Source organism: Hemibagrus wyckioides, linkage group LG08 (assembly GCF_019097595.1).
Source record: "Hemibagrus wyckioides isolate EC202008001 linkage group LG08, SWU_Hwy_1.0, whole genome shotgun sequence".
NCBI lineage: Eukaryota > Metazoa > Chordata > Actinopteri > Siluriformes > Bagridae > Hemibagrus > Hemibagrus wyckioides.
Window position 1 is genome coordinate 11693762 of NC_080717.1, and position 23987 is coordinate 11717748.

Consider the following 23987-nt stretch of genomic DNA (forward strand, 5'->3'; position numbering starts at 1 on the left):
TTGCCAATGTTGTTGTTGGCAATAATAATAATAATAATAATAATAATAATAATAATAATAATAATAAATCAATAGTTTTCTACATAACTTAACGTGATGATCTCTTGGATATAAAGCAGATAATTTTGTTAAGGCAACACACACTAGGGTCCAAGAAAATGACTTTGAAAAGAAGCTACAACTTTTATTTGTTAAAAAAAAAAATCTGATTCAGGAGAGAGAAAAAAATTCATCTACAAAATTTTGATTACTGAAAATCTTGTGTGGGTCAGTTAAGAGATGTCTATAATAAGCAACACAAAAAAACAAAAACAAAAAAAAAAACACTTACGGTAACGAATGTATGCTCATTACCATCAGGAAATAATGCCATTTTGGGGATTATATATCTGTATACCTCTGTTCACAATATTAAGTAATATTAAGCAAGAGTCAAAAATTGACAGAAGACAGTCATCCTTTCTCACTCTGGCCATTTTGCCTGAGGGTTTTGCCATTTCTCTATTTTTCCCCCGATTATAAGGAACAGAAATGAGGTCATTTGTTTGTGTGTCATGCTTTGGCACTGTCCAGTGACAGGCAGGCAGGCTCGGGCCAATTGACATCAGCAGATACAGTCCTGTCTATGAGCATATACTGGAATAAAGCATGGGATATGGCATAGAAATATGTTTTATCAAGTAGGTGTGCAATCCCCAACACCTTTTCTTTTATACTTAGAGATCGGAATTATTAAAGGCTAAATTGGCTTCTTATCAGCAAGAAACAAACACAATCCAATACCTAAATGAAACAAACAGGAAGTTACAATGCAATGCCTTTTTAAAGGCACAAGCTCTCTTGAATAAATCACTTACTAGAATCAACATATGGACATTCATGCAGAGAAGCAAGCTGAGGAAAATTCGAAGATTTTCATTTATTAAGAGACATCCAGAACGTCAGCTAGGGTACAGGAATACCTGAAAACTTCAGTAAAGATTAGAATTTCATCCTAAAAAATTGTCATCATTTAGAAAATTTCACATAACAGCATAGTCTTGGATGAGCTGCTCTTGATAAAATATTGTTTTTGAACTAATGCAGGGTAGGTCAAAAAAGATCAGGCCATGTATCTCTGCCCTGGAATGTTTTTCAGATGTTTTTTTTTCCTGTTTTGTCCATCCTAAGAACAATTACACTGAAGTGAAAAAAAATCTAGTACACGAGACAAAAGCAAGTAGACTCACTGCACATATAAGGTTTTCCTTAAAAAAAAGAAAAGGGGAAAAAAAAAAAGAAAAAAAAAGGACAGCCAAAAAATAAAATCACTTGTTATATAGGAATATAGTTCAGAATAGGGGGTAGGAAAGGTGGCAGGTGTGCAGGGTAAAAGAGGAAAAGAAAAATAAAGAGGGGGAGGGAAGGAGGGGCAAAACCCACAGGATAAGCACTCAAAACTGTAGAAGCGTTTATGCACTTACTAGACCAAACAAGCTGTCAACACTCACAAAATGACATTTTAAAAAAAGGATTTTAGTGTGTTCATCTTGCAGAAACTAAATTTTACTGCTGTAAATCTGCAAGGTATGCCGCATTCAGCTTTAGTTTGTGCTAAAAATCTGTACTGATACTTATAAAATCATTGATAAAAATATTCCTCTGTTAACAATATGCCTTGAAGAGAGGGGCAACAGCATGAGTGAGAGCGCTTTTTGATGGGTGGAAAAAAAATGGGAACTGAACAGGGAGAGACAGCTGCGTTGAGGCAGTGGTGCTACTCAGACTTTGCCTCGTCCTTATTTTCTGCTGGAGTCTCCTCAACCTGAGAAAAAGAGATGTTCATGGGTTAGGGTTCATCACATATAGAAATGACTTCTTCCTCAAAATAATTTGCTCTACCTTTATCTTAACAGAAATCATTGCATCTGGGTATATACATCTGTCTTAGAGTATCTTTTGTATTAGTGTTAATTATTGTATATACCACAATGGTGGTATCTGGTTAGATGCTAACTGCATTTCACTGGTGATGTACATTGATGTAGTTTGCACAATTATGAGTTGAATCTAGTCCAATAATTTGTGTGATCCTTCTATGAAATAATTCACAATTATTATTACTCCTCTGGGAGTCTATGGCAGACCACAGAACCCCTTAGAGAATTTGTATGAAATTTGGTACATTGATGGAGGACGGTTCAAAGTAACCAGGCCTGAAATTTGAAGTCAATCCATTCATTTTTGTAGCACCACAAGCCAACCTTTAAGGTACATTTTTGCTTAGAACTTTTGAACCGTTTGTCCTAGAGTTTTGCTTATTCAGTAGAGCTTATTCACCCTGAATCGCTTCAGGAATCCTATGTATTGTATTTTTAAAAAGGAAAAAACATCATATTATTAACTCAATAAAGTCAAGGATTCTCTCTGGGAACTTATCAAATCTCTATGTCAACAGAGATTCTATGTCAGTATGTAGATCTATGTCAGTGTTTTATTTATCTGTGATTTTGTTACATGTAACCATCTCCTCCTTGAGTTATAACACAAGGAGGATTTGTGCATTACCTCTTTGGACCATTGTATTTAGGACTTGTTAAGGCTAGTTGCCAGGCTGAATAATAGGGCCGCGGTGTACCCACAAATTCACCCTTGAAGGTGCCATAAAAGAAAAGTTGACATCTCTGCAATGCTTTTCTTCATTGGCAAAAAAGTGCATGGGCCTAAATGGCACACACCAGGTTTAGTGAAATTTGGCCGCTTCTACTAAAAAACAGGTTTAAACACCCAAGTGTTCATGTACTCATTTGTCTACCTGGTGCCCCTGAGGTGTTTGGCTGCATGCAGCTTTATTTATTGATTTATTTAATAATTTATTTATTTGTGTTTTCACAGCTCAGTTGTACCTTATTGAGTATATAATTGTACATTGTTTATAAATGACCAAGATAATAAAGTTATATTTAAACCTTTCAAGTTTAATTGATTCTGAATAGAAAATATTCAATTACAAATTTGATTACATTTTCTACATATCATCATATAAATTATAATACATTATATTATATACTGCCTGGCCAAAAAAACACCACTTGGATTTAACTAAGCAAGTGAATAAGGACCTTCCACTGAATAATTAATACAGTGATTAATATGCATTAGTTCTTCTCAGAGTCACATCTTTTTCACCACCACAGGATATGTCTCAGGATATGGTTATAGTTAAATAACTTGTATTTAACTATAACCATATCCTGAGACATATCCTGTGGTGGTGAAAAAGATGTGACTCTGAGAAGAACTAAGAACACTGCTGAAACTACTAAAATTTGGTTAAGATATGTTCAACACATTAAAATTAATTAAATTATTAAGACCTAGAATGATATTGAAGAATTGCCATTTTCAAAAACAGAAACGTGTTTGGAAAAATAACCCTGAATGACAGTGATCACTTGAACATTTGGTGAAATCAGATTGTAGAAAACATACAGCAGAATTTACAGCTATGTGTGATGATTAAGGTAAGAGCATGTCCACACAATCAATGTGAAGAGAACTCGATGAATTCAAAACCACTGTGCTTAAGAAAACCACTGATCAGTGAGGTTAATTGGAAAAAAAGGCTTCAATTTGCTAAGGAGCATCAAGATTATAGACTCTAGAGCAATGTGAAAGGGTCATGTAGTCTGATGAGTCCAAATTTGCCCTGTTCCAGAGTGATGGGTACATCAGGCTAAGAAAAGAGGCAGATGAAGTGATGCACCATCATGTCTAGTGCCTTCTGTACAACCTGTGGGGGCAGTGTTATGATTTGTGGTTGCTTAAATTGGACAGGTCTAGGTTCAGCAATGTTATGTGCCCAAAAATGAGGTCAGCTGACTACCTGAATATATTGAAAGACCAAGTTTCTCCCCTATCAACTGATATTTTCTTCCCTGATGACATGGGCATATTCCAAGATGACTATGCCAGGAATCATTGGACTCAAATGGAAAGAGTGTTTCAAGGAGCATGAGACATCATTTTCACATATGGACTGGTCAACACAGAGTCCAGACCGTAACCATATTAAAGTTTTTGCATTGTGCTGGAGAAGACTTTACACAGTGGTCCGACTCTCCCATCATCAACTCTGGATGAAGGTAAAAGTTGCGACATTGCATATCAAAACAATGGCATGTTGACTACATATCATAATCAAAGTAAAAGGTTGTGCAAAGAAATATTAGATTAAGTGACTTTTAAAAAAAAGAAAATCAGACACCAGAAAGTGCATATTTTATATTGTATAATAAACTATTAATTCTTTATATAATTGGAATTGTAAATTATTCTTACCATTATTACAAATATATAATTTATATTTGTTTTAGTTTCATTATATTTTTCAGAGTAATAACTAGATCTTTTAACTGGTTGATGAGTTTTATGACAGATGCAGAAGTACCCACAATGCAATATTAATCAGTAACATGCAAACAAACTGCATACTTTATCATGATATAATTTTGTCAAATTGTCATCCTCAAGTAAAGATGTTTCCCAGTACGTTAGAATGCTAATAGAGCTAGTATTGATTTGTCATCATGAAATCAGAAACATCATGATCATTAAATTTCAGTTAAACTTCTAATGGATAAAAGAAATGTATGTGCGATATATACCGCATTGCTCTTGGCTTCTCCGTTCTCTGAGTGGTTCTCTTCATTGGCCTCTGGCTCTGTAGACTCCTTAGCCTTCCCCTTGTTCTTTTTGTCCTCTTTCTTGTCTTTAACCACTTTGTCTTTCTGTCAGGGAAAAAATTGCAACATATTTTCAGCATTCAGTAATTCCAAAACTGGATTCCACAGGAGACAGGGGAACACATTTAAAAAATAAAATAACCTGAGCACTCAACTTCAGGATAATTCAATACATACTAAAATGTTTAATATTTTAAATACAATTTCAAAAATCTTTTAAGGGCCCACAGATGCCCCCCAAAGTTTCATGTAGAAGTAGTTAAGTAAACAAGATAAAGCTATCAAACTTCACTGTTCCTATCAATCATAAACATATGGTAAGAACTGACCAAAATTCTGTGATACATGGGAATTTCTGGGTTACTGCTTTTGCTGAGTACTACGAAACACCTAATCCCACCTAAATCTGCCCCAGGATAATCTCAGCATGGGCAAATTTACATTTAAACTTACACTTCACAATTCAGTGTGTAATGCTGCTGTTTTTTCCTACAAGTAATCATCCAGTGCCATCTTGCCTTCTGAGGAAGTGCATAAATTACTGAAAACTTGTATTAAAACTTGTATTTACCTTAGCTGGCTTTTTTGCCTTTGGTTCAGGTTTGGGAGGAGCCGGCCTCTGTGAAATAAACACAGTTAACTACAAACTGCCCACCAAAAATGGATTAAAATACTCCAGTAAATGTTATTGGTGACTTACTGCAGATAACCGTGCAGATCTTCTCTGAGGCTGAAAAGGCAGAAAGAACATCAAATCTACATGACCAATTACTTGATAACGTTTAATTTATATGAACAAATACATATATTAAAAAAAAACTTAACCAAATGGAACTAGAAGCTTGGATGTATATTTACTGGAGAATGTAAGCAGAATAAGGTTTTTTTTTTTTTTTTTTTACATACCTCTTCCTTTGCATCACCCTCAGCACCCTGTTGCTGAAAAAGATAAAAAAAACATACATGATGAGCATGATTAAAATAACAAACTATGAGGCATAATAACAATAATAATAGTCATTGACATATAAACATAGCATGCTGACCACCTGCTACTTAATTTATATGTCTATATATTCAGCATCAAATTGATCTTATCAATTTAGTAAACAGTACACCAGCTGATGTTACCATTTAGTCCACTGCTTTAAGAATTATAATTTATATTAATATTAACTATATTAACGGTAATGCTTTGAATTCCCAACATAATCTACGTCCTGAGGAGCTGTGTGTAGTTAAGTTGAATCATTTTATTTATTTATTTTTTTGCAGAATCGACCACAAAGCTTCAGAGTCGACTCTTAAGTACCCAAAGCCTGGAATCGGAGAATCTTCTTTTGCGCTCGACTCCCAGCCCTGGGGGAGGGGCCGACACGAAAATCCAAGGCGCCATCTGCCGTCAAATGACCGCAATTGCAGCCATCTGGCAGCACGAACAAAGGGAAAAAACAACAAATATATCTTTTCGCCGCCATTAAAGTAGACCTTGTCGAGTGCAACTGAAAAGAAATTTCACGCGCCATTTTTCGACACCTATTGAAGCCCATTTAGAGGTTTAAGGCGATAAAATACAGCGTTTGTTCTCGAGCCATTTTCACAGTGAACTGTAAAAGCATGGCTGCTTGAGGTTTACCAGCATGGAGACCAAAACTAGATTTCAGACTCCACCGAGCAAGGCTGCTGGAGAAACTGAATACTGGTGCACTCTCGAAAATAATGGAAATTTTGGTAGATTTATACTGCAGCACTTTGTAAAACTGCTGAAAATACTTAGGAAAATTAGATATTTTGCAAACAAAGGGAATTTACTTCAAGCCAAGTCTTGTGTACATAGCTTTACAATAAACAGCAAGACATTAATAGCTAACTCCTTCACTGTTTTCAAGTTAAACTATAAACAGAAACAGTGGACTTACATACCTTTCTTTTGGGCATGGTGGACTCCTAAAAGGTGTCTTTAAAAATGACTAAATGCAAGACTTTTGGTGGAGGACTCAGAACATATACGTGACCGTGTCCTTATCCTAAATACAGTAGTAAACACACAGGAACATTACAGCTAGTGGCTGAATGGGGGGAGGGGAGCGGCTAAGAGGTGATTGATGTCCGCTGCCACCAATCAGCACAGGGAAGAGAGACCCGCGTACGAAGAAGAAGAAGAACGCAGCCGGTATTTTCCTCATACGCGCCAAAAGCTAGTTACAGCAGAGTAGGAAAGAAGAAAGTCACTAAGTGGTTCACTTAATCAGTTCCACCTTCTTAGTTCCACAAAGGGCGACTTATTTTATAAGTTTATAGTCCCCTTCCATTGTATTCATCCGATATTTAAGGGAAGCCTGACTTGTTTCGAGAGCCATTCGATTGCAAGGCTTCCTATAGCTTTACACCGTGCTTTATATTTAGCCTAGGTCCAAAATGGCGCCCTCCTCACCCTGTGCATTCATGCCGGTCTTTTTCTTTGACCAAATTCACAGCGGGGGAAAAAAAGACACTTATTGTGTGAGGGACTGTGAAGACGCCTGTAGGTGGCATCATTCGCCCTCGCTAACTTGTCCAGTCTCTGGGAAGACGTTTAAAACTAAATAAAACACCGTGAGAGCAATGCAGCGCTTTACCTGGAGTAGTTATCCGCCCTGGCAACAGTATTGCATTTGTGTTATATAACATGTTTTAACATGAAATTACTAAGCAGCTATATTTTTTAAGTTTATTACACTACTTGGAATGTTGGCTAAAATGGCCTAAAAGTGACAAATTCTTGTTTAGCATTTGAGTAGTTTCATGTTTGGTAAGCTAACATAAATGGTGGGTTAACATGTTTTTTTAGATTTTGGGTGACCAGGTCATGGCAATTAAAAAACAAAACATGTCTCCTCAATTTGAAATGATGTATAATTACTCTTCTCTGAAACAGGTGAATTGAAACAATGTTGTTTAGACGAATCCTCAGTTCCTGCTCAAGATGATAAATTATTATGAATGCAGCTAAAAAGAAAGCCACAATAAGCTTGTGTGGCTGTTGATTATCTACCATGATTGTTGACCATTATGAGCAGAACCCCGGAACATAAAGAGGTCTTTGACCAACGAGAGAAAAGTTTACTCGCGTGTGTCTTGTATAAACACATTTTGGTGACTTTGAAAATGCAGTATGCAAAAGCAAACAGAGCCAAGGAGAAAATGCAACTTTGTAGTCCCCCATTTTGGAGTAAAGCACATATTTACAGGTCTGAAAACACCCATTGATGGCATACCACAAGATGCAATCCATGCATCAGAAGTAAGAACTGCATCCAGTGTAATTCTGTAGTTCTTAAGTTCAACACCAAGCAAGACAATGTTGTGTAGCATATCTAGATCTGGTAGAGGCTAATCTAAAGGCTTTGGAATGCTTGTGGTTCAGCTCTGTATTTCTTTGCAAATTCCAATCCGATCTTTCAATTCTTACTTCTGATGAGTGGTTTGCATCTTGTGGTATGACTGTTTTTCTGCATTCAAAGTCTTCTTCGTATTGTGTCCACTTCAACCCTGTGGAAGTTGTTGGTGATGTGACTGACTGTTATTTTGTGGTTTTTCTTCACAGATCTCATAATGCTTGTCATCAACTACTGTTGCTTTTCTTGGCTGATCCATTTGCTGTCTGTCTGCTTATTAAAACACCAGTGGTTTCTTTCTTTTTCAGGAGATTGCATATTGTTATATTGGTTATGCACAATGCTTGTGGAATAGCTCTGATGGATTTGCCCTTAGCTTCAAAATGGCTGCTTTTTTACCACACAGACAGCTCTCTGATCTTCATGCTGGTTTCTCCTTTCATAGGCGAAACCCAGGGCTCAAACCAAGAGTAAACATACAGAGCTATTAATTTTTAAGACACTAAATCTAATAGAGCAGACCTGGGTAACAGTGATTGCTTGAAAAACGGGTGGGTTATAAAAAGTTCCATGTTCTAAAGTGTTTAACACATCTATATAATAAACACATCTAGTAAATATCAGAAGACAAAAGCTGTAATTTCTCATTCATCTTTTGATCTTAAATCCAAATGTCTTCAGTGTAAAGCAAAAACAAACAAAAAAAATGCCCTTGCCATTCTATTACCTTTGGATGGAACTGTAGGGCTGAGAATTCTAACTGCCTTACTATTATAATCATTTCTGTTAAAAAAATAGTGTATGTGATGCAGTAATCGCAGTTATATCGTATCCATATAGTAGTCTGACTGGATAACAAGAGTTTGGCAACATTATCTGATATAAAATAATATGATGCTTCAGTTCAGTTGAATTCTTATATCAGCTAAATTCTCAGTTAAAATATAAGTGTGATTTACTAACATATTTAGTCATCAGCTTTGTTAAGTCTTCACTGTGACAATGCCAGTTTGTCGTGGTGGTGCAGAAGGTTGTGTTGCTGCTACAATTCTGAGAAAAAACAAGTGTGTTGGAAGCATGGAAATCACTAAATTGTGCCGGACCAGGGACGGGAACCTGTAGTATTTGGATCATCAGCTAAAGAAAATGGGGAAATCAAACAAAGTACCATTTAAATCAATTCTAATGTTTAAAAAAATCAATGTGTCTACTTTGGCCAAGCAATAAACTCAAACACATTTATGTGTATCTATCTATCTATCTATCTATCTATCTATCTATCTAGTTAGTTAGTTAGTTAGTTTCAGCGTGAACCAGACAGTCCTATGTAAAGCATTAAATCTAGATTATGCATGTGTTTTAAAGACTGCAGTAATTTGTAGGTTTAATATAGCTTGTTGTGTACTGTTTTTGACATGTTAACAGTGTATTGTTCCGGCGTTGTTAGCAGAGGGGGAGTGGTGGGTGGGTGTGCGTGCGTGCGAGAGAGAGAGAGAGAGAGAGAGAGAGGGCGGGGAAGTTGGTAAGTCATACATACTCTTCCGTAGGCAAGAACACTGGTCTACAGTTTTGAGAAGGAAAGGACGCACTCCGTCACATTTCAGCAGCCCAAGCCATCTCTGTTTTCCACGTCGCGAAGAATTTCGAGCACGATGGTGATCAAAGTTTACATCGCGTCGTCATCCGGATCAACCTCAGTAAGCTTCAAAGTCGTGTATTAATGATGCCAATTGGTGAAAGGAACTTGATCCTTTACTAGCAATACTTGAAAGCTGTGCATGTGAACCAGCAGCTAGCGTCCATGCATGATATCAGGTTGCAGCTCAAAAATCTGAAAATCTTTCCAGGACCGTTCAGCTGCACAGAGTGGCTGATTTTCAAATATTTACAGTTTTTCTTTTATTCATCGTAAAGCATGAACACGTTTATATATATATATATATATTTTTTTTTTAATAGATGTAGAACAGGATGCTGTTGAGGCTAGATGAGGCTAATTTTCTTTCTGAACAGTACAGGAAGTCGCGAGATAAATAGCTCTATATATGGCACTGAAGAGATACATAGTGATGCAGCCACTTCCTGATCTGTCAAAGTGGCTATGTATCACAGTTTATATGCTGTAATGGCAATGAAGCTGTTATGCCGCTTTAAATATGGCGTTGTAGCAGCTTTTTGTGTGTGTGTGTGTGTGCAGTGATAGAACTGCTTTCTCATCCTTTCGACGTGGTCATGATTGCCACCTCTGATCACAATATGATGGCATGGTATAATAGCAATAATTAGATATATGGAGGTTTAACATCGAGGGATTTCCATATGTCAAATGCTTAAAAATAATAAACCAATTGAAAGTATGTACTATTATACATATTGATATACTACAATGACCTGCTATTCTAGGCTTCAGACGTGATGAGTTTAGCTAGCTCCTCGTAGTTTGGTCAGTTAATCGTGTTAAGCTAAAACGACTGAAGTTATGTAACATTAAGACACACCTTTTAGAGTTGACCAAATGGGAGTTTTGTGAGGCCCACTGTCAAAACATGGCAATCAGGACATGAATGAATAGATTGGATGAAATTTGACCCTTGCATGCGTCACCTGATTTGTTTTTCAAATTGGCCATTTATGGACATGCTGTGTGAACAGTAATAATAGTTCAAGGAACCTGTATAAAAGAACCACATGAGAAATTTTAATAGAAAACCTTTACTTTAATATAGCCCTCATTGTAGCATACTAACATTGTCGACTGTGTTACTAAAATAAGCATTTATTGATTTAAACATGGGCTTTATAGTACTGTATGATGATACTGTATGATACTGTATGATGCTTTCCATTATGCATTGTTCATCAGCTCTCATCTTAATGGCCTTTACTAATAACTCTCATGTATACAATATGCATGCAAAATGTATGCAGTAACAGTTTGTGCTAACCCAGAACAAATTCACACGCATGATAATGGGAACCAAGTGCTATGGTTAAATTGAATCAATTCTGTAGCATTAGGATAGATCTGGAGTTGCCCTGTCAGCATTTTTGTTTGTGTACCTACCAATTACATCATGGGAATACCAAGAACAGTACACCAAAATGGACTTATTAATTACAGCTAAGCTTCATCTATAGAACCACGGTTGTTTCAGTTTCAGAGTGGTTACATTATTTAAAACCTTGCTCTGTTCGGTGTATAAGCTTTTGTTGGAGTACAGGCTTACCATGATTTGAATTAAAGAAGTTAGTTTGACATTATTTTTGGCTACTTATTTCGGCAGCCATGACTAAAACAAATTAAACAAAAAAGCATGTTTCTAATTCTGCTTGGTGAGGCGTATGTAAATTCACATTTGCTTATGCATATGTCTCAGTCAATTTGCTTTTAGGCAAAATTTACAAGCCATCTATTTGGCATCTGACATGACCTACTTTGTTGTGTTAGCTAATTAGCAAGCTAGCTACTTAGTAGGTTTAAATGACTGTATAATAGTAAAAAAACACTTTCTAAATGAACAAAAATTGCTTTGATTACACAATTGTTACTACTGTTTTTGGGTTTGTCAAATGGAATGTCAAATGGAGAGGCTTCTAGATGATTATGTAGATTTAGCAGCTTTATGCAGTAATATAACGGAATATAATAATTATTAAAAAAATATACCAACACAAGGCTTAAAAAGCTACAATATAATGCCAAAGACTATGAAACAAACCCGCAAACAAAACAGTGGGAGTCTTGTGTGTAAATAAATGTATCTTCTGTATAGTAGTCAACTCTAAACTGAGTTATAATGTATATAATGTAAAATATTGTATTGTTTTATACTAAAGCAGGTCAAGCAACCTTAAAAGTAAGGCTGATCTGAGCTAAATTCTTGCAAAGATGAACACTAAACTTAAATGTACTTGTCATTGAATATAATCATATTCAGTTAAATACAGTTAAAGGAAGAGGAAGTGTTCTGTCCAGTAACTGAATGTGGTCAGAACTAATGTAAATGTCAAATAACAAAGGTGTCATTCTTTGTTATCTAAATGGAACATTGATATGAAGAATATGTATGTAAATATGTGAATATTGTACTGGTAAATATGCAGTAAGAATAGCAAGAATGCACCTGATTATACTAGCATATGAGTGTTTGGCTTTCAGTTATTATACTTTTAAACAGTTGTTCAGCATAAAACTTTGTTCTAAGGTCATGAAATGTGCTATGCTCACCACACTACAGTGATGCAGTGATGAGTTCCTAGGAACACTCTTAAAATTCCTGGTTCCCCTGAGAGGTTATATATGAAACTTTAAATTATATCAATGCATTGCTAGTGCATATGTGGCTGTACTCATACAGTAATCTGCAAACATTCTAATGTAGAATTACATATACTTATTGTTAATGTTAAACTGTAACCATAACTACTATTTATTACTATCTACACTTATAGTGGATGTTTAAGAAGGTTTTACTCCTTTTGATTATGCACAGAATTTGATTTTAGACATAAATTAGGAAGTGCCAGGAAAGAAATCTAATGTTTCACCAAATATTGCAAAAATGTAATACTTTTAATCCTGACACTCTCAAGATTGTGTTGTTGTGTTATGTCTGTTTGGTATATTGCTTAACCTCAGTAACTGAGCAACAATTTGCATTTTCCTTTGTTATCTTCCTGAAAAATCCACAATTTACAGAATATTGTCACATGACAACCCATCGACTAGTGGTATTGCTTGAATCCTTGGGTAGTCAGTAGCTTTGGTGAAGCTTGTTGTGAATGAGGAGTCAGTTACCTACAGAATGAAAAATATTCTTTGAGTGATTTTTGAGTCGGGGAGAAATACAGGAACGTGCACTGTTATTTTATACATAATTTATCTTCATTGTGCAGTCTGTATTTGTAAACTAGTCATGCTAACATATTTATGATTTAGTGACTAGTGAGAGAATTTTCTCCATAATTTTTTGTTATTAGCTATCACTGTCACTCTTTGGTTTATGCATGGGTACTGCTGACTGACTAGCTGACAGTAGCTAAAAGTGAGCGGGTACTCACTATCTGTGTCAGTCACAGTGATTTGCATAATGCAGTAAATTTCATTTCATTTGAATTTCATTTTATAGCACTTTTAACAATGGCACATTGTCACAAAGGAGCTTTACAGAAATGTATAAATTCAGGATATAAATTTAAAGTGTATAAATATCCATAATGAGCAAGCCTTTGGTGACAGTGGATAGGAAAACTCCCTGGGACGATATAAGAAAAAACCTTGAGAGGAACCCATCCTCGTGTGGGTAACACTGGATAGACTGATTATAAGAATGGCTGTCAATTTAGTGGATTGACCAGGTTGGCTCTCTGGAATTTTCTTTTCTAACACTCTGTGGGTACTGTTAAACCAACCACCACCATATACTGTAAATTTGTATGACGAACACATGTATTCACTCAACACTTTGATAATGATTGAGTCTTTTTTTTCCTGTTATTGATACAGAGACTTAAAAGTATAGAGGGTCAATACTGCAGGCCATTACAGAGGCTTTATTGATATTGGTTCAGTTTTTTTTCCTGTACAAGTTGAACAGATGACACAGGCAGAATAAGTGTCTCAGCCAGAGCAAATACTGAAATTAAAGCATATCAAAATGCCTACTGTTATCTTATATGATATTGACGATGGTTACAGTAAACAGACAAACCACTGTTCTGTGGGAGCAGTCATGACCTTAATCAATCATTAACATTGTAAGATTAGGGTAATTTAAATTGCACTCTTGGTTTAGTAGATAGAAAAGCTCTGTCAGAATAGTGCTTACCATTTGGAATTAGACATATGCAACAGCTAAGGATGGAATTTTTATATTGCATGGTTTGTTTTGGTGTTTAAATATTTATGCTTAATATATTTAAGCCCTTATCTCCCTTGGCTTCCAGTATGCTGCATGCTGTAAGAAATAACAGGGAAGTTGTGGTGATTGTTTATTGCTACTCATGTTCAAGAGGAAATATGGACAAGGAGACATGTTATAACAGCTCATATTATACACTGGGCTACAAAATGGTGAAATTAAATATGGGCCTTGGGCCCTGGATTCACCTTGGAATAAGTAAAATGGATCATTTTGTGAGTGGTTGTACCCAAAGCCTGAACTGAAGGTGGAAGGCTGCTATCCTCTTACACTCTCAAAGGAGTGCTTGAACTTGCGCAACAACTGCTGAGTTCATGCTGCAACTCATTTCCAGACATTCCATAACCATCCAAGGAAAAACACTGCTGTCATTTAGTGTATCCTGAGTGCTCTCAACTCATGACATGCTTTTTGCAAAAGGCAAATAGACTTTGCAATTTTCAGTTCAAAGTAGCAGATTTGTAACAAATGAAGCTTTTTTTTGTAGCAGAAACACTTTTTTGTGTTGTCATGCTTATGTATCTGCATATTGAAACTACTTATGAACCCCATTCCAGTAGATTGTTCAAATGGTTGAACCTCACTGAATGCTGTTATCCTGCTCACACTACATGTCTCTGGTGGCATTCAGTTATTTAGAAGCAGGATATTGCTAACCTCCCTACAGCAGGCCTTATTTGGTTTGTGTTAAACTGACTCCTCCCTCCTTTAGCCTAGTCCCAAAAGATCTGGTGGTTTCAGTCTCCCCTTCTAGGGTCATTCTTCTCTACTTCTCATCAGAGCTGCCTTCTTTTTGCCTGAAAGGAAAGGCTGTCAGCCAAAGTTATCTGATCAGGTTATTGTTTGTGTTATGTACCTATGTATGCATGTATTTTTCTATGTGTGCATGTATTAGAACCTAAAATTTTAATTTTCCATTTCATTTCCACAATGTGTCTAACATCTGAAAGTGCAAAAAAATTAATACACTCCTTTCTAGATTAGTGACTTTTGGTGGACAGCCTCCTCTAAGCAGACTCACGGTTGTGCCATACTCTTTACATTTTTTTAAATAGTGGATTTAATGGGTTCTCCCCAGACAAATTTATAACCAAACCTTGATTGATATTTTTGCAGAATTGTGCCCTGAACCTGTTTTATAGCTCCTTGGGCTTCATGATGCGGTTTGTTGTGAATATTTTCTGGGGCCTTTGAGGTACAGGTGTATTTATGATTAGATCACACAATACACATATGGACTGCTTTTAGCTAGGCTAATTATGCAATTTATTTAGATATTACACAGCACTGAGGATGGATACTTTTGCAGTCATAAGATTTTCACTCTTTATTTTTAATTTTTTTTTTTATTATTAAATATTCTGCTATTAGCTGATTATTATTAACAAAATTTTATTAGCTATTCTGTGTAGATTTATATAATAATGATTTATATAATAAAATATTTAATTTAAGAATATTTAAAAGTGTAAAATACCCATGGCCCTGTCGCTGGTTTACCACTGTACCTTCCTTGGACCACTTTTGATAGATACTGACCACTGCAGACCGGGAACACCCCACAAGAGCTGCAGTTTTGGAGATGCTTTGATCTAGTCATCTAGCCATCACAATCACTCGCTCAAATCCTTATGCTTGCCCATTTTTCCTGCTTCTAACATCAAGTTTGAGGACAGAATGTTCACTTGCTGCCTAATATATCCCACCCACTAACAGGTACCATGATGAGGATATAATCAATGTTATTTACCTCACCTGTTACTGGTCATAATGTTATGCCCGATTGGTGTCTGTGTGTGTATATACCCACCCAGGAATGCTTAGAAAAACAAAAAAGACAAGTGAGAACAGTGTCGCCCTGGAACACCACCATGTCCCAAGTAACATCAGCAACGATATCCTGGATTATTAAACAGACTTGAGCCTAAAAGTGTCATCAGATTTCACAGATGTCACAGGATGTATTCAGATGTCCTCTTCTCCCTAGCAATGAACATGGTAGTGAAGTCAGCTGAGGTGGAAAGCAGGCAACCTGTAACCAAGTCTGAGATCTGACAACTACCTATAAGAGCACTCATGGATGATCTGACAGTCAGAAGTAAGACCTCCCGCATGTAGATGTATTCTGTGGGGACTTGAGCACCTCATTGCATGGGCAATGATGAGCTTAACCCACAAGAAGTCTAAATCCCTTGTGCTCAAATGTGGTATAGTGGTGGATCGGTGCCAGTTTGCTGTGTCTGACAAAGAAGCCTGTGAACAGCTCTGTAAAGGATATTGAGTCAAACAAAACCTCCATGGAGGAACACTGATTGTTGCTCATAGTAGACAAGTCAGGGATGTTGGGCAAGTTCAAGGCTTGGATTTATTAGAACGGGATCTTCCTATGCATCTTGTGGCCACTGCTTGTTCATCGATTCTCAGTGTTGACTGTGGACTAAGCACATTCTTGGGAGAAGCCTGAAAGCCTGGGAGAAGCTGGGAGGAGTTTAAATTTTGACAAGGAAGAAGAGAGGTCTCAAACCCCAAGTCAGTGTCCAACACACTCAATTTAATGTTATTTGTAAAGTTCTTTTTTACAGTGGACATTGTCAGAAAGCAGCTTTAAAGGAATAAAAAAAAAAAATAGAATAAAATTTAAACTATTTTAAATGTAAATTTATATTTATTCCTAATGAGCAAGTAAGAGGCAACAACAGCAAGGAAAACTCCCTGAGAGGATATTAGGAAGAAACCTTGAGAAGAACCAGACTCAAAGGGTTCCATCCTTATCATTGCACCATATAGGGCAATTGATAACTGTACAATACATAGCCAAGGGCAGTTTTTAAGCAATTTATGAATATGAACAAAAGCATAAACCCTATATTCATTATAGTTTTTCCATTGAATTTAGCAAATGTTCAATGATGGATACTTGAACTTGTTAAACTAATTGTGACAATTGCAGTTCAAAGCTATTTCCATGGTCTCTATGGTACTTTCACAGCAATCTCCTGTATCTCCAGTGGCTCTGGAATAAGAGGAATGCCATGTGGCATGCTACTCGGACACAAAGTGGGATCTCATCAGCCGTAGCTGGGTAACCTCGGAGACCACTGAACAGCATACATGTTACAATATTTGTAAGAGTTCACACTTTTTTGAGGCCACTCAAATTCTTCTACACCCTAGACTCAGCAAACCATGTCTTCATACACCTCACTTTGTGCACATCAGTATTGCTATGCAGGCTTCAGCTCCTTAGTTTCAGTGAAGGGGAAATTTTGCAGCAGACAAATTCATTCTAGGCAACTGTGTAACTCCAACTTTATGGCAACAATTTGGGTAAGGTCCACACATGGGTATGATGGTCAGTTATCTACATGCCTTTGGCCATATAGTGTATAACTGGCAACATAATGTTGATATTGATATGAATTAAGTGTATCTAACTGCTGCATCTAAGTAGTTTATAGTAATTGGTTGAATGGGGAACAGTACACATTAAGCTCCTGATAAATGAGACCTAGAGGTGGAAAAGCTATCGGGATCACTATTTTGTTTAACACATCATTTTGGTAGATCAGTCCATGCTGCTGTGTTGTATTTTCATTCTAGGGAACTGTTCTCTCAGTCATGGTTGGTCAACAACATATGCTACGCACATGCTAATTTTAGTAGCTCTTCTGAAAGACTACATTTGTTCTGTGAACTTTTAAAAGCTGACTACCAATCCAACACATTTTTATTTCTATATCAGTAAAGTGGACTCCTCTAGACCTATGAAGGTGTTATATGGATTTTCAGAAGAGACTTTAAGTACGGAAAGTAAACAGATGTTAGAGAAAAGTGAGATAAACAAAACGTTTTGCTCTGTGTATTTTAAACAAAGGAACGCCTTGTTTTGATTACAACAGCACTGAGGTCAGTCACTCATCATAATGGCCTTGGCCTGATCTTCATTCCTTGTCTTCCCTATTAGATCAAGAAACAGCAACAGGATGTCATGGGGTTCCTGGCAGCCAATAAGATTGATTTTGAGGAATGTGACATTGCAGCCAATGAAGAGAACAGGAAATGGATGAGGGAAAATGTACCAGTAGATTCCCGACCAGCCACAGGGAATCCTCTCCCACCTCAAATTTTCAACGAGGAGAGATACTGTGGGGTCAGTCCTTTTTCCAATCACTGTTTTAGTGTGCTAATCTGGGGTTGTCTGTGCTGCAGCAGATAATATGTGATATTACGCATTCATTTTCTTTGGATCTTTGAACAGATTCTTGATTCTTGTCTCATGCTTTCGTGTAATTTGAAACTTCTCCCTTCCCACAGAACTATGAGGCCTTCTTTGATGCACGAGAAGAGAATGCTGTGTATGCTTTTCTAGGCTTGACTGCTCCCCCCGGTTCTAAGGTATGCATTTCGGGCTGAATATGAATGATATGAACAGAACTGTAAAAAGGGCTCTTTATTCCCACCTTGCATATGATTAACAAACCACACACAATGGAATCTGACTCAAGCAAATAACAATAACGGCACAGAGTCTGGCCACCCTATTGGATTTGGCAAGCCGGGTGCAACCCTGCAGAGTAATGGCTCTGTCAAATTCCCAGCAGCCTCGGTGTTAATTAAGCTGCCCCACTAAAGGCCAGCAGTATGCCTGAGTGTGTCTAGAATCACTGGCTTTGTTCCAAATGTCTAGCTCAATCTCCCCTCTCATAATAACTGATCTAAAGTCAGTGCCATAATCTGGATCCTGATGAATAGTTTTCCAAGGTAAAGCTCCCTTTTGATGCTATAGCCTCCTCTAGCTGCCTTTTGAAGAACTGAACTGGGTGGGTCGGAATGTACACATTTTATTTGTATTCCCCCTCATAAACCACCATGATAAAGCTTTTAACCACTGTTGAAGGAGCAGGATATTTTATTGGTCGATATAAAGGTCATTTTGATTTTAATAATGTACTTTGAATGCATCTGTAATTGCACACTGGACATACCCATTTTACCTTTTACCTAACCTGTTTACTTGCCCAGTATAAATAGATTATGCTCCCAATTCAGTGATGGTTATAAATGTTGCTGATGTATCTCAAAATATTTACCTACAGGCTAGAGTATTGTATTGGCATACATTATAAACATTGTGTGCAAAATTGTGTGCAGTGAATGAATAAATGGAGATGCTGTATATTTTTTGGTTTAATGCTATAAATATTGTAGTGGTGCTGATTAGAACCTGGTGAATACTTTAGACTTTTGTCTACTTTATGCAAGTGATTTGTGAAATGACTACACCAATCAGGCATAACAATATGACCAATGACAGGTGAAGAGAATAACACTGATTATCTTCTTATCATGGTACCTGTTAGTGGGTGGGATATATTAGGCAGCAAGTGAACATTCTGCCCTAAATTTGATGTGTTAGAAGCAGAAAAAATGGGCAAGGTTGAGCAAATTTGACAAGGGCCAAATTTTTCTATATTTGCTTAAGTAAGAAATTTTAATTATTCTGTGTAAAGTTTCTTTTATACAACCTTTCTTGGCCATTTGCTTGAAGGGTGCCAATAATAGAGTTGACTGTATATGAAATCATTTGCAGAAGTTGTCTGTTTGATTCATGTTTCTGAATAGCAGCAATGTTATGGCTAAACCTTAAAATATCTTTAGGTTATTGTTGCTTTGCTTAAACTAAAATACTGTATTTGCTTATTTTCAGGAAGCAGAGGCTCTAGCCAAAAAAGAGCAGCAGTAGCCACCGCATTTTCAATTAACTGCTACTATTTTGTTTTCAACCTTGTTTCAAGTCTATGATTTTACATCTTCATATTACTCATCAATCTCCCAATCAAATTAGATAACCCATTCAGGTATTACCTGATCCTGTATCTTACAGACTGTGAGAAGGTCTTACAACTGTGGATGGCTCTTTACTATTTGTTGGAATTACTTACCTGCCATCCTCTGATTGTGAAGTTGGAAAAGAATTCCACTGTCTTTTTTGTTGTATACATTTGTATGGTGGTATTCATTTATGATGTGCCATAAGCAAGTGATTGATTAGTGGCTGCATTTTATCACAGATTGCACTTAGAATTCATCAAAATTATTACTGTAAATTCATGTTTGAGTTTAAAAAAATATTCCCTGTTAAATAATGTTAAAGGGCTACATTAGGTAGTAAACATTTTTTCTAGTCTCTGTTAGCATAAAGTGTAGTCACTAGTGCTTTAGCTTTGAGCTCGCTATTTTGTGTCAAAGATGTGTTTTTGTATTTCAGTGTTTGAGATTGGAGACCATTTAAAGGTACACAAAGTATGACAATATAAAGATTCAGTGTTGGGTTTAGTTTCATTTCTTGTACAAAATTAGTAATTTCTTAGTAGCTTCCTCAGAATCAAGAGTCTGTTGGTAATGAAAGGGTAATGAAGTCTCAGTATGTCAGTAATGTGTGTCTTTTAAGGTAGTTTATGCCCCATTTCGTATGTGAGGTCTTAATACCAACTGCAGTCTTTGTTATTATGTATTGTTCAGCATAAGTATTACTTAGTGTACCTTTAACTCATTCTCAGAGTGTCTTAATAGTGTACATTTTTTTCTATTTTATGAGCAAATAGAAAATATGCCAAAAACATTTTGAAGAATTGTATTATTGAAGGGGGCAGGTCAATAAAGCATTGTTTTAAATAAAAATGTTTAATTTTATTTTTCTTTCTATTAGCAAAACTTATCTATATGTAGGTTTTTCATATAAGCCAAGGTAGACACTCACTGTCCATTTTATTACACCTACATGTTCATGCCAATCATATGGCAGCAGCACCATGTAAAAAGTTCTGCAGATACAGGCCAAGAGCATCAGTTAATGATCACAACGGAAGTATTATGAAAAAGTATGATCCCTTTAACTTTGAGTGGTATCATGGATAATGGTACAAGACCGATATGAGTATTTCAGAGACTGGGAAATTCACACACAACAGTGTATAGAGTTTGCACAGTCTGGTGTTTAAAAAAAAAAGAATAAATATATTGAGTGAGTAACAGTTCTGTGGGTGAAAACACAATGTTGATAAGAGATGTCAGATGAAAACAGTGAGATTCAAACTGCCAGGAAGGGTATACGGTAAGGTACACAAAACCTTGAGGTGGATCAGCAAAAGAACACATTGCTTTCCAATTCTGTCAACCAGGAACAGGAATCTGAGGCTGTCATGGACACATACTCACCCAGACTAGACGATTAAAGACTAGAAAAAAAATCACATTTTTTCAGTCTTCCACTGTCCAATTTCTATATCTGCAAAAATTTTCTGATTAGATAACTGCATGAATGTGCTCAGGTGTACTGGTGATCCTAATAAAGTGAACAGTGTATGTAATACAGCTAAACTGTAGTTGTTGAAAGTCATTTTAAGCAATGTATTGTGGATGAGCTTAACAACAATGTCTAATTAATATTTTTTCATATATTCCATAATTATTCTTGCTTCTTGGTAATTTTCTTTCTCTGTTATGCCATTATTCTCTGTAGATTTTCTTGCAGTTTCTTATTTATATTTTCTTTTTTTTCTTTTCTAAATGGCTCATGATCAAGGTTGTGGGTTTGATCATTCATATGACATGGCAGTATTGTATTAAATCTTTATAGGTAAATGATTTGCAGTCATGCCTGCATGGAAATAACACTCTATAAAAAGAAGTTACTTAAATCTGGAAGATTTTTTTTTTCACTCGATGCAAAATAAGGGATCTGCTTGTTTCGTAACCTGCCACAATTTTCACTCAAAGCATGATCTCCGGGAACTAAGCAGTAATTCCTCTTTCAGATACCAGAAAGTGCATGTATGGATATACAGTAGGTTTGGTTTTTGAGAAAAATCTAACAAAGGATTCACCATCAGTACGCCATCTTACTCTTGGATATACCTGTAGTGCTTGAATCCAAACCCTTGTAAAACCTTTATTACTTCGGTAAGCAGCTAGTCTTTTTAATGCTGTCATATGCAGGGACTGAAGTTGGTTTGTATTAGATTGGGTAACTGGGTAATCTCTATTTTTAGGTGTGCCAACAATATGGAAATAGCTCCAGTGAATATATTAATTAAAACATGCTATTCTCAAACTTTATAATGCAATAATCTGGTTAAAATTGATTACTATGATCTTAAATATCTACAGTTAGATTGCCAGAACTTCCATTCAGTGACTCTTGTTAGTTAGTTTTGTTTTTAGCATTTTAAAGGATCAGAAATTATGACAAGACTCCAGTAAATAAACTATTTAATCCAACACATGGTCTGCTGCTGTAAATCAGTTGTTTATATTTTATGATTATATTTTCTATGTTAGAAAACAATAGAGAAAATGTCATTAACACCTACAAGATGTGTAATTTACTTGTGTGCTACATTACCTTAAAGAGGTAAAATATGGATTTGCAAGAAAATAAAGTGATGTGCATAGCTATATTACATACATTATTCTTTGCAGAATTTCTTGACTTTAAATAATGTTACATCTCTACTGCTTTGCTTTTATGCTAACGTTATTGCTACTTTGGCACAGTGTTCTGTTGTAGTCAGAGGTTTGATTAGAAATGTTGGGGGAGAGCTTCATACTCATGTTAAACATCAGAGAGGAGGCTGTGTGTTCATCAGACATTACATGCACATCATTCTCTTCTTCTGCTGATGGTGTTTTTACACAGTTTAAAGGTGAGTCCTGTTCTATCTCTCTAAAAGAACAAATTTTAACAAAGAGCACATACACTATTGTCATAAAATGCTTCCTTGTAATATACCTTAACAGACACACTATCATCTCTCGTGCCAGGATCAGTTGTCAGGCCTGTGCAGAAACTCTCTGAGTCCAAATCTCCTCACCACAGATCTGATCTCTACATCTCAAATCATGATGAAAAGCCCTATGTAAGCCTGAGTCAACCTGAGGAGTCTAATGCTATCTTTGACAATCTGTCCTTAGACCTGCAACTGAATACAATCACAGACAGCAAGCAGGTTTATCCTCTTTCAACAAAACCACGAGAATGGCACATCTCAGACCCGATTAACTCTGTCCCCCTGCAGCATCATTTCATACCAGCATCAGTGCCTCTCAAGCAGGATGACATCCCTGATGATGGCTACCTTGTCATGGATAGCAGCATTATGCTCAATGGGGGGCCACCAACTAACTCCATGCTCAACGGTTACCTGGACAAGAAGCTTCAAGAAGTTTATAGCCAGTATTTGCAGGAGAGGCTGACATATCCTGGATCTTCACCAGATTGCAGTCTTCTCCATCCCTTTCAGCAGAAGAGCCTTATTCACCTCAGCCAACCACTAAACATGGACTCAAGTCTGGAGCCAGAGACTAGACAAAGTCAGGGAGCTGTCAGTCAACAGGCCAGCTCCAACTTCAGCTCCCCAGTACTGCGCATTTCCAATGCAGAATAGCCCATAAAGCCTATAGGCACTTTATGTATCTGTGAGTGGGAGAAGAAAACTTATATACGCAAACATACACACAAATATACAAGAATGAGTATAATAAAATCCTTAATTTTGCATTTTGCATTGATTATAGCAAATAGGTATCACAGAAGCATAGCAATTCCTGCGTCATTACATTTATCAACTGCCCTTTTATGAGTATTGTTCATTTTATGAACTGTGTGCTTTTTCAGAGACAAAATATGTGGTCCCAAAATATTATTCGTTGTCATTATGTTACATGAAGTCACAAACACTTTTGCAGTAACATAAATCTAATAAACAATTTTTGTTTCAAACACACAGTGGGTTTTCTGCTGAGGAAGTATGATTGCACATTCTGTAAGTTTTCTAACTGAATCAGGATATGGGAGACCAGCTGTCTTCCTCTTCCTATATTATGCAAGTTTCTTTCCTGAATGGATGCAGGCCATGTTAGTACTCTTAACATTTCTTTTTTTGTATCTTTTATATTTAAACTTT

General features: G+C 36.4%; 3 protein-coding genes across 5 annotated transcripts; 2 read left to right on the top strand and 1 right to left on the bottom strand.

The window, feature by feature from the left end:
• Positions 1-900: 900 nt before the first annotated feature.
• Positions 901-6806, bottom strand: hmgn6 (high mobility group nucleosome binding domain 6). Its single transcript, XM_058396358.1, has 6 exons — positions 6648-6806; positions 5631-5663; positions 5425-5454; positions 5296-5343; positions 4647-4769; positions 901-1804 (listed from the first exon to the last, which is right to left on the bottom strand). The coding sequence occupies exons 1-6, from the start codon at positions 6660-6662 to the stop codon at positions 1757-1759; spliced, it is 297 nt and encodes a 98-aa protein (XP_058252341.1). The 5' UTR covers positions 6663-6806; the 3' UTR covers positions 901-1756.
• Positions 6807-9643: 2837 nt separating this feature from the next.
• sh3bgrl (SH3 domain binding glutamate-rich protein like) lies at positions 9644-20116 on the top strand. The gene is made up of 4 exons (XM_058396357.1): positions 9644-9798; positions 17987-18172; positions 18337-18417; positions 19730-20116. The coding sequence occupies exons 1-4, from the start codon at positions 9754-9756 to the stop codon at positions 19763-19765; spliced, it is 348 nt and encodes a 115-aa protein (XP_058252340.1). The 5' UTR covers positions 9644-9753; the 3' UTR covers positions 19766-20116.
• A 1513-nt stretch (positions 20117-21629) lies between these two features.
• Positions 21630-23736, top strand: LOC131357386 (uncharacterized). 3 transcript variants are annotated; one of them, XM_058396354.1, is made up of 3 exons: positions 21630-21984; positions 22579-22727; positions 22996-23736. In XM_058396354.1, exons 2-3 carry the CDS (start codon positions 22610-22612, stop codon positions 23466-23468), a joined length of 591 nt encoding a protein of 196 aa, XP_058252337.1. In that variant the 5' UTR covers positions 21630-21984; positions 22579-22609; the 3' UTR covers positions 23469-23736. The 3 variants fall into 3 exon arrangements, with proteins under 3 accessions (XP_058252337.1, XP_058252335.1, XP_058252336.1); XM_058396352.1 differs by having other exon boundaries at positions 21642-21984; positions 22822-23734; XM_058396353.1 differs by having other exon boundaries at positions 21822-21984; positions 22846-23730.
• The last annotated feature ends 251 nt before the right edge of the window (positions 23737-23987 follow it).

What these genes read in the sequence shown, in the direction of transcription:
- hmgn6 (XM_058396358.1), bottom strand. An exon ending in GATCTGCACGGTTATCTGCA is followed by an intron (nt 5,344 to 5,424) that starts GTAAGTCACCAA and finishes TTTATTTCACAG; the next exon opens with AGGCCGGCTCCTCCCAAACC. An exon ending in AGGCAAAAAAGCCAGCTAAG is followed by an intron (nt 4,770 to 5,295) that starts GTAAATACAAGT and finishes TTTCCCTGACAG; the next exon opens with AAAGACAAAGTGGTTAAAGA.
- sh3bgrl (XM_058396357.1), top strand. Translation starts at nt 9,754, where the DNA reads ATGGTGATCAAAGTTTACATCGCGTCGTCATCCGGATCAACCTCA. An exon ending in ACGAGGAGAGATACTGTGGG is followed by an intron (nt 18,173 to 18,336) that starts GTCAGTCCTTTT and finishes CCCTTCCCACAG; the next exon opens with AACTATGAGGCCTTCTTTGA. An exon ending in CTGCTCCCCCCGGTTCTAAG is followed by an intron (nt 18,418 to 19,729) that starts GTATGCATTTCG and finishes GCTTATTTTCAG; the next exon opens with GAAGCAGAGGCTCTAGCCAA.
- LOC131357386 (XM_058396352.1), top strand. Translation starts at nt 22,610, where the DNA reads ATGTTGGGGGAGAGCTTCATACTCATGTTAAACATCAGAGAGGAGGCT. An exon ending in TGTTTTTACACAGTTTAAAG is followed by an intron (nt 22,728 to 22,821) that starts GTGAGTCCTGTT and finishes ATACCTTAACAG; the next exon opens with ACACACTATCATCTCTCGTG.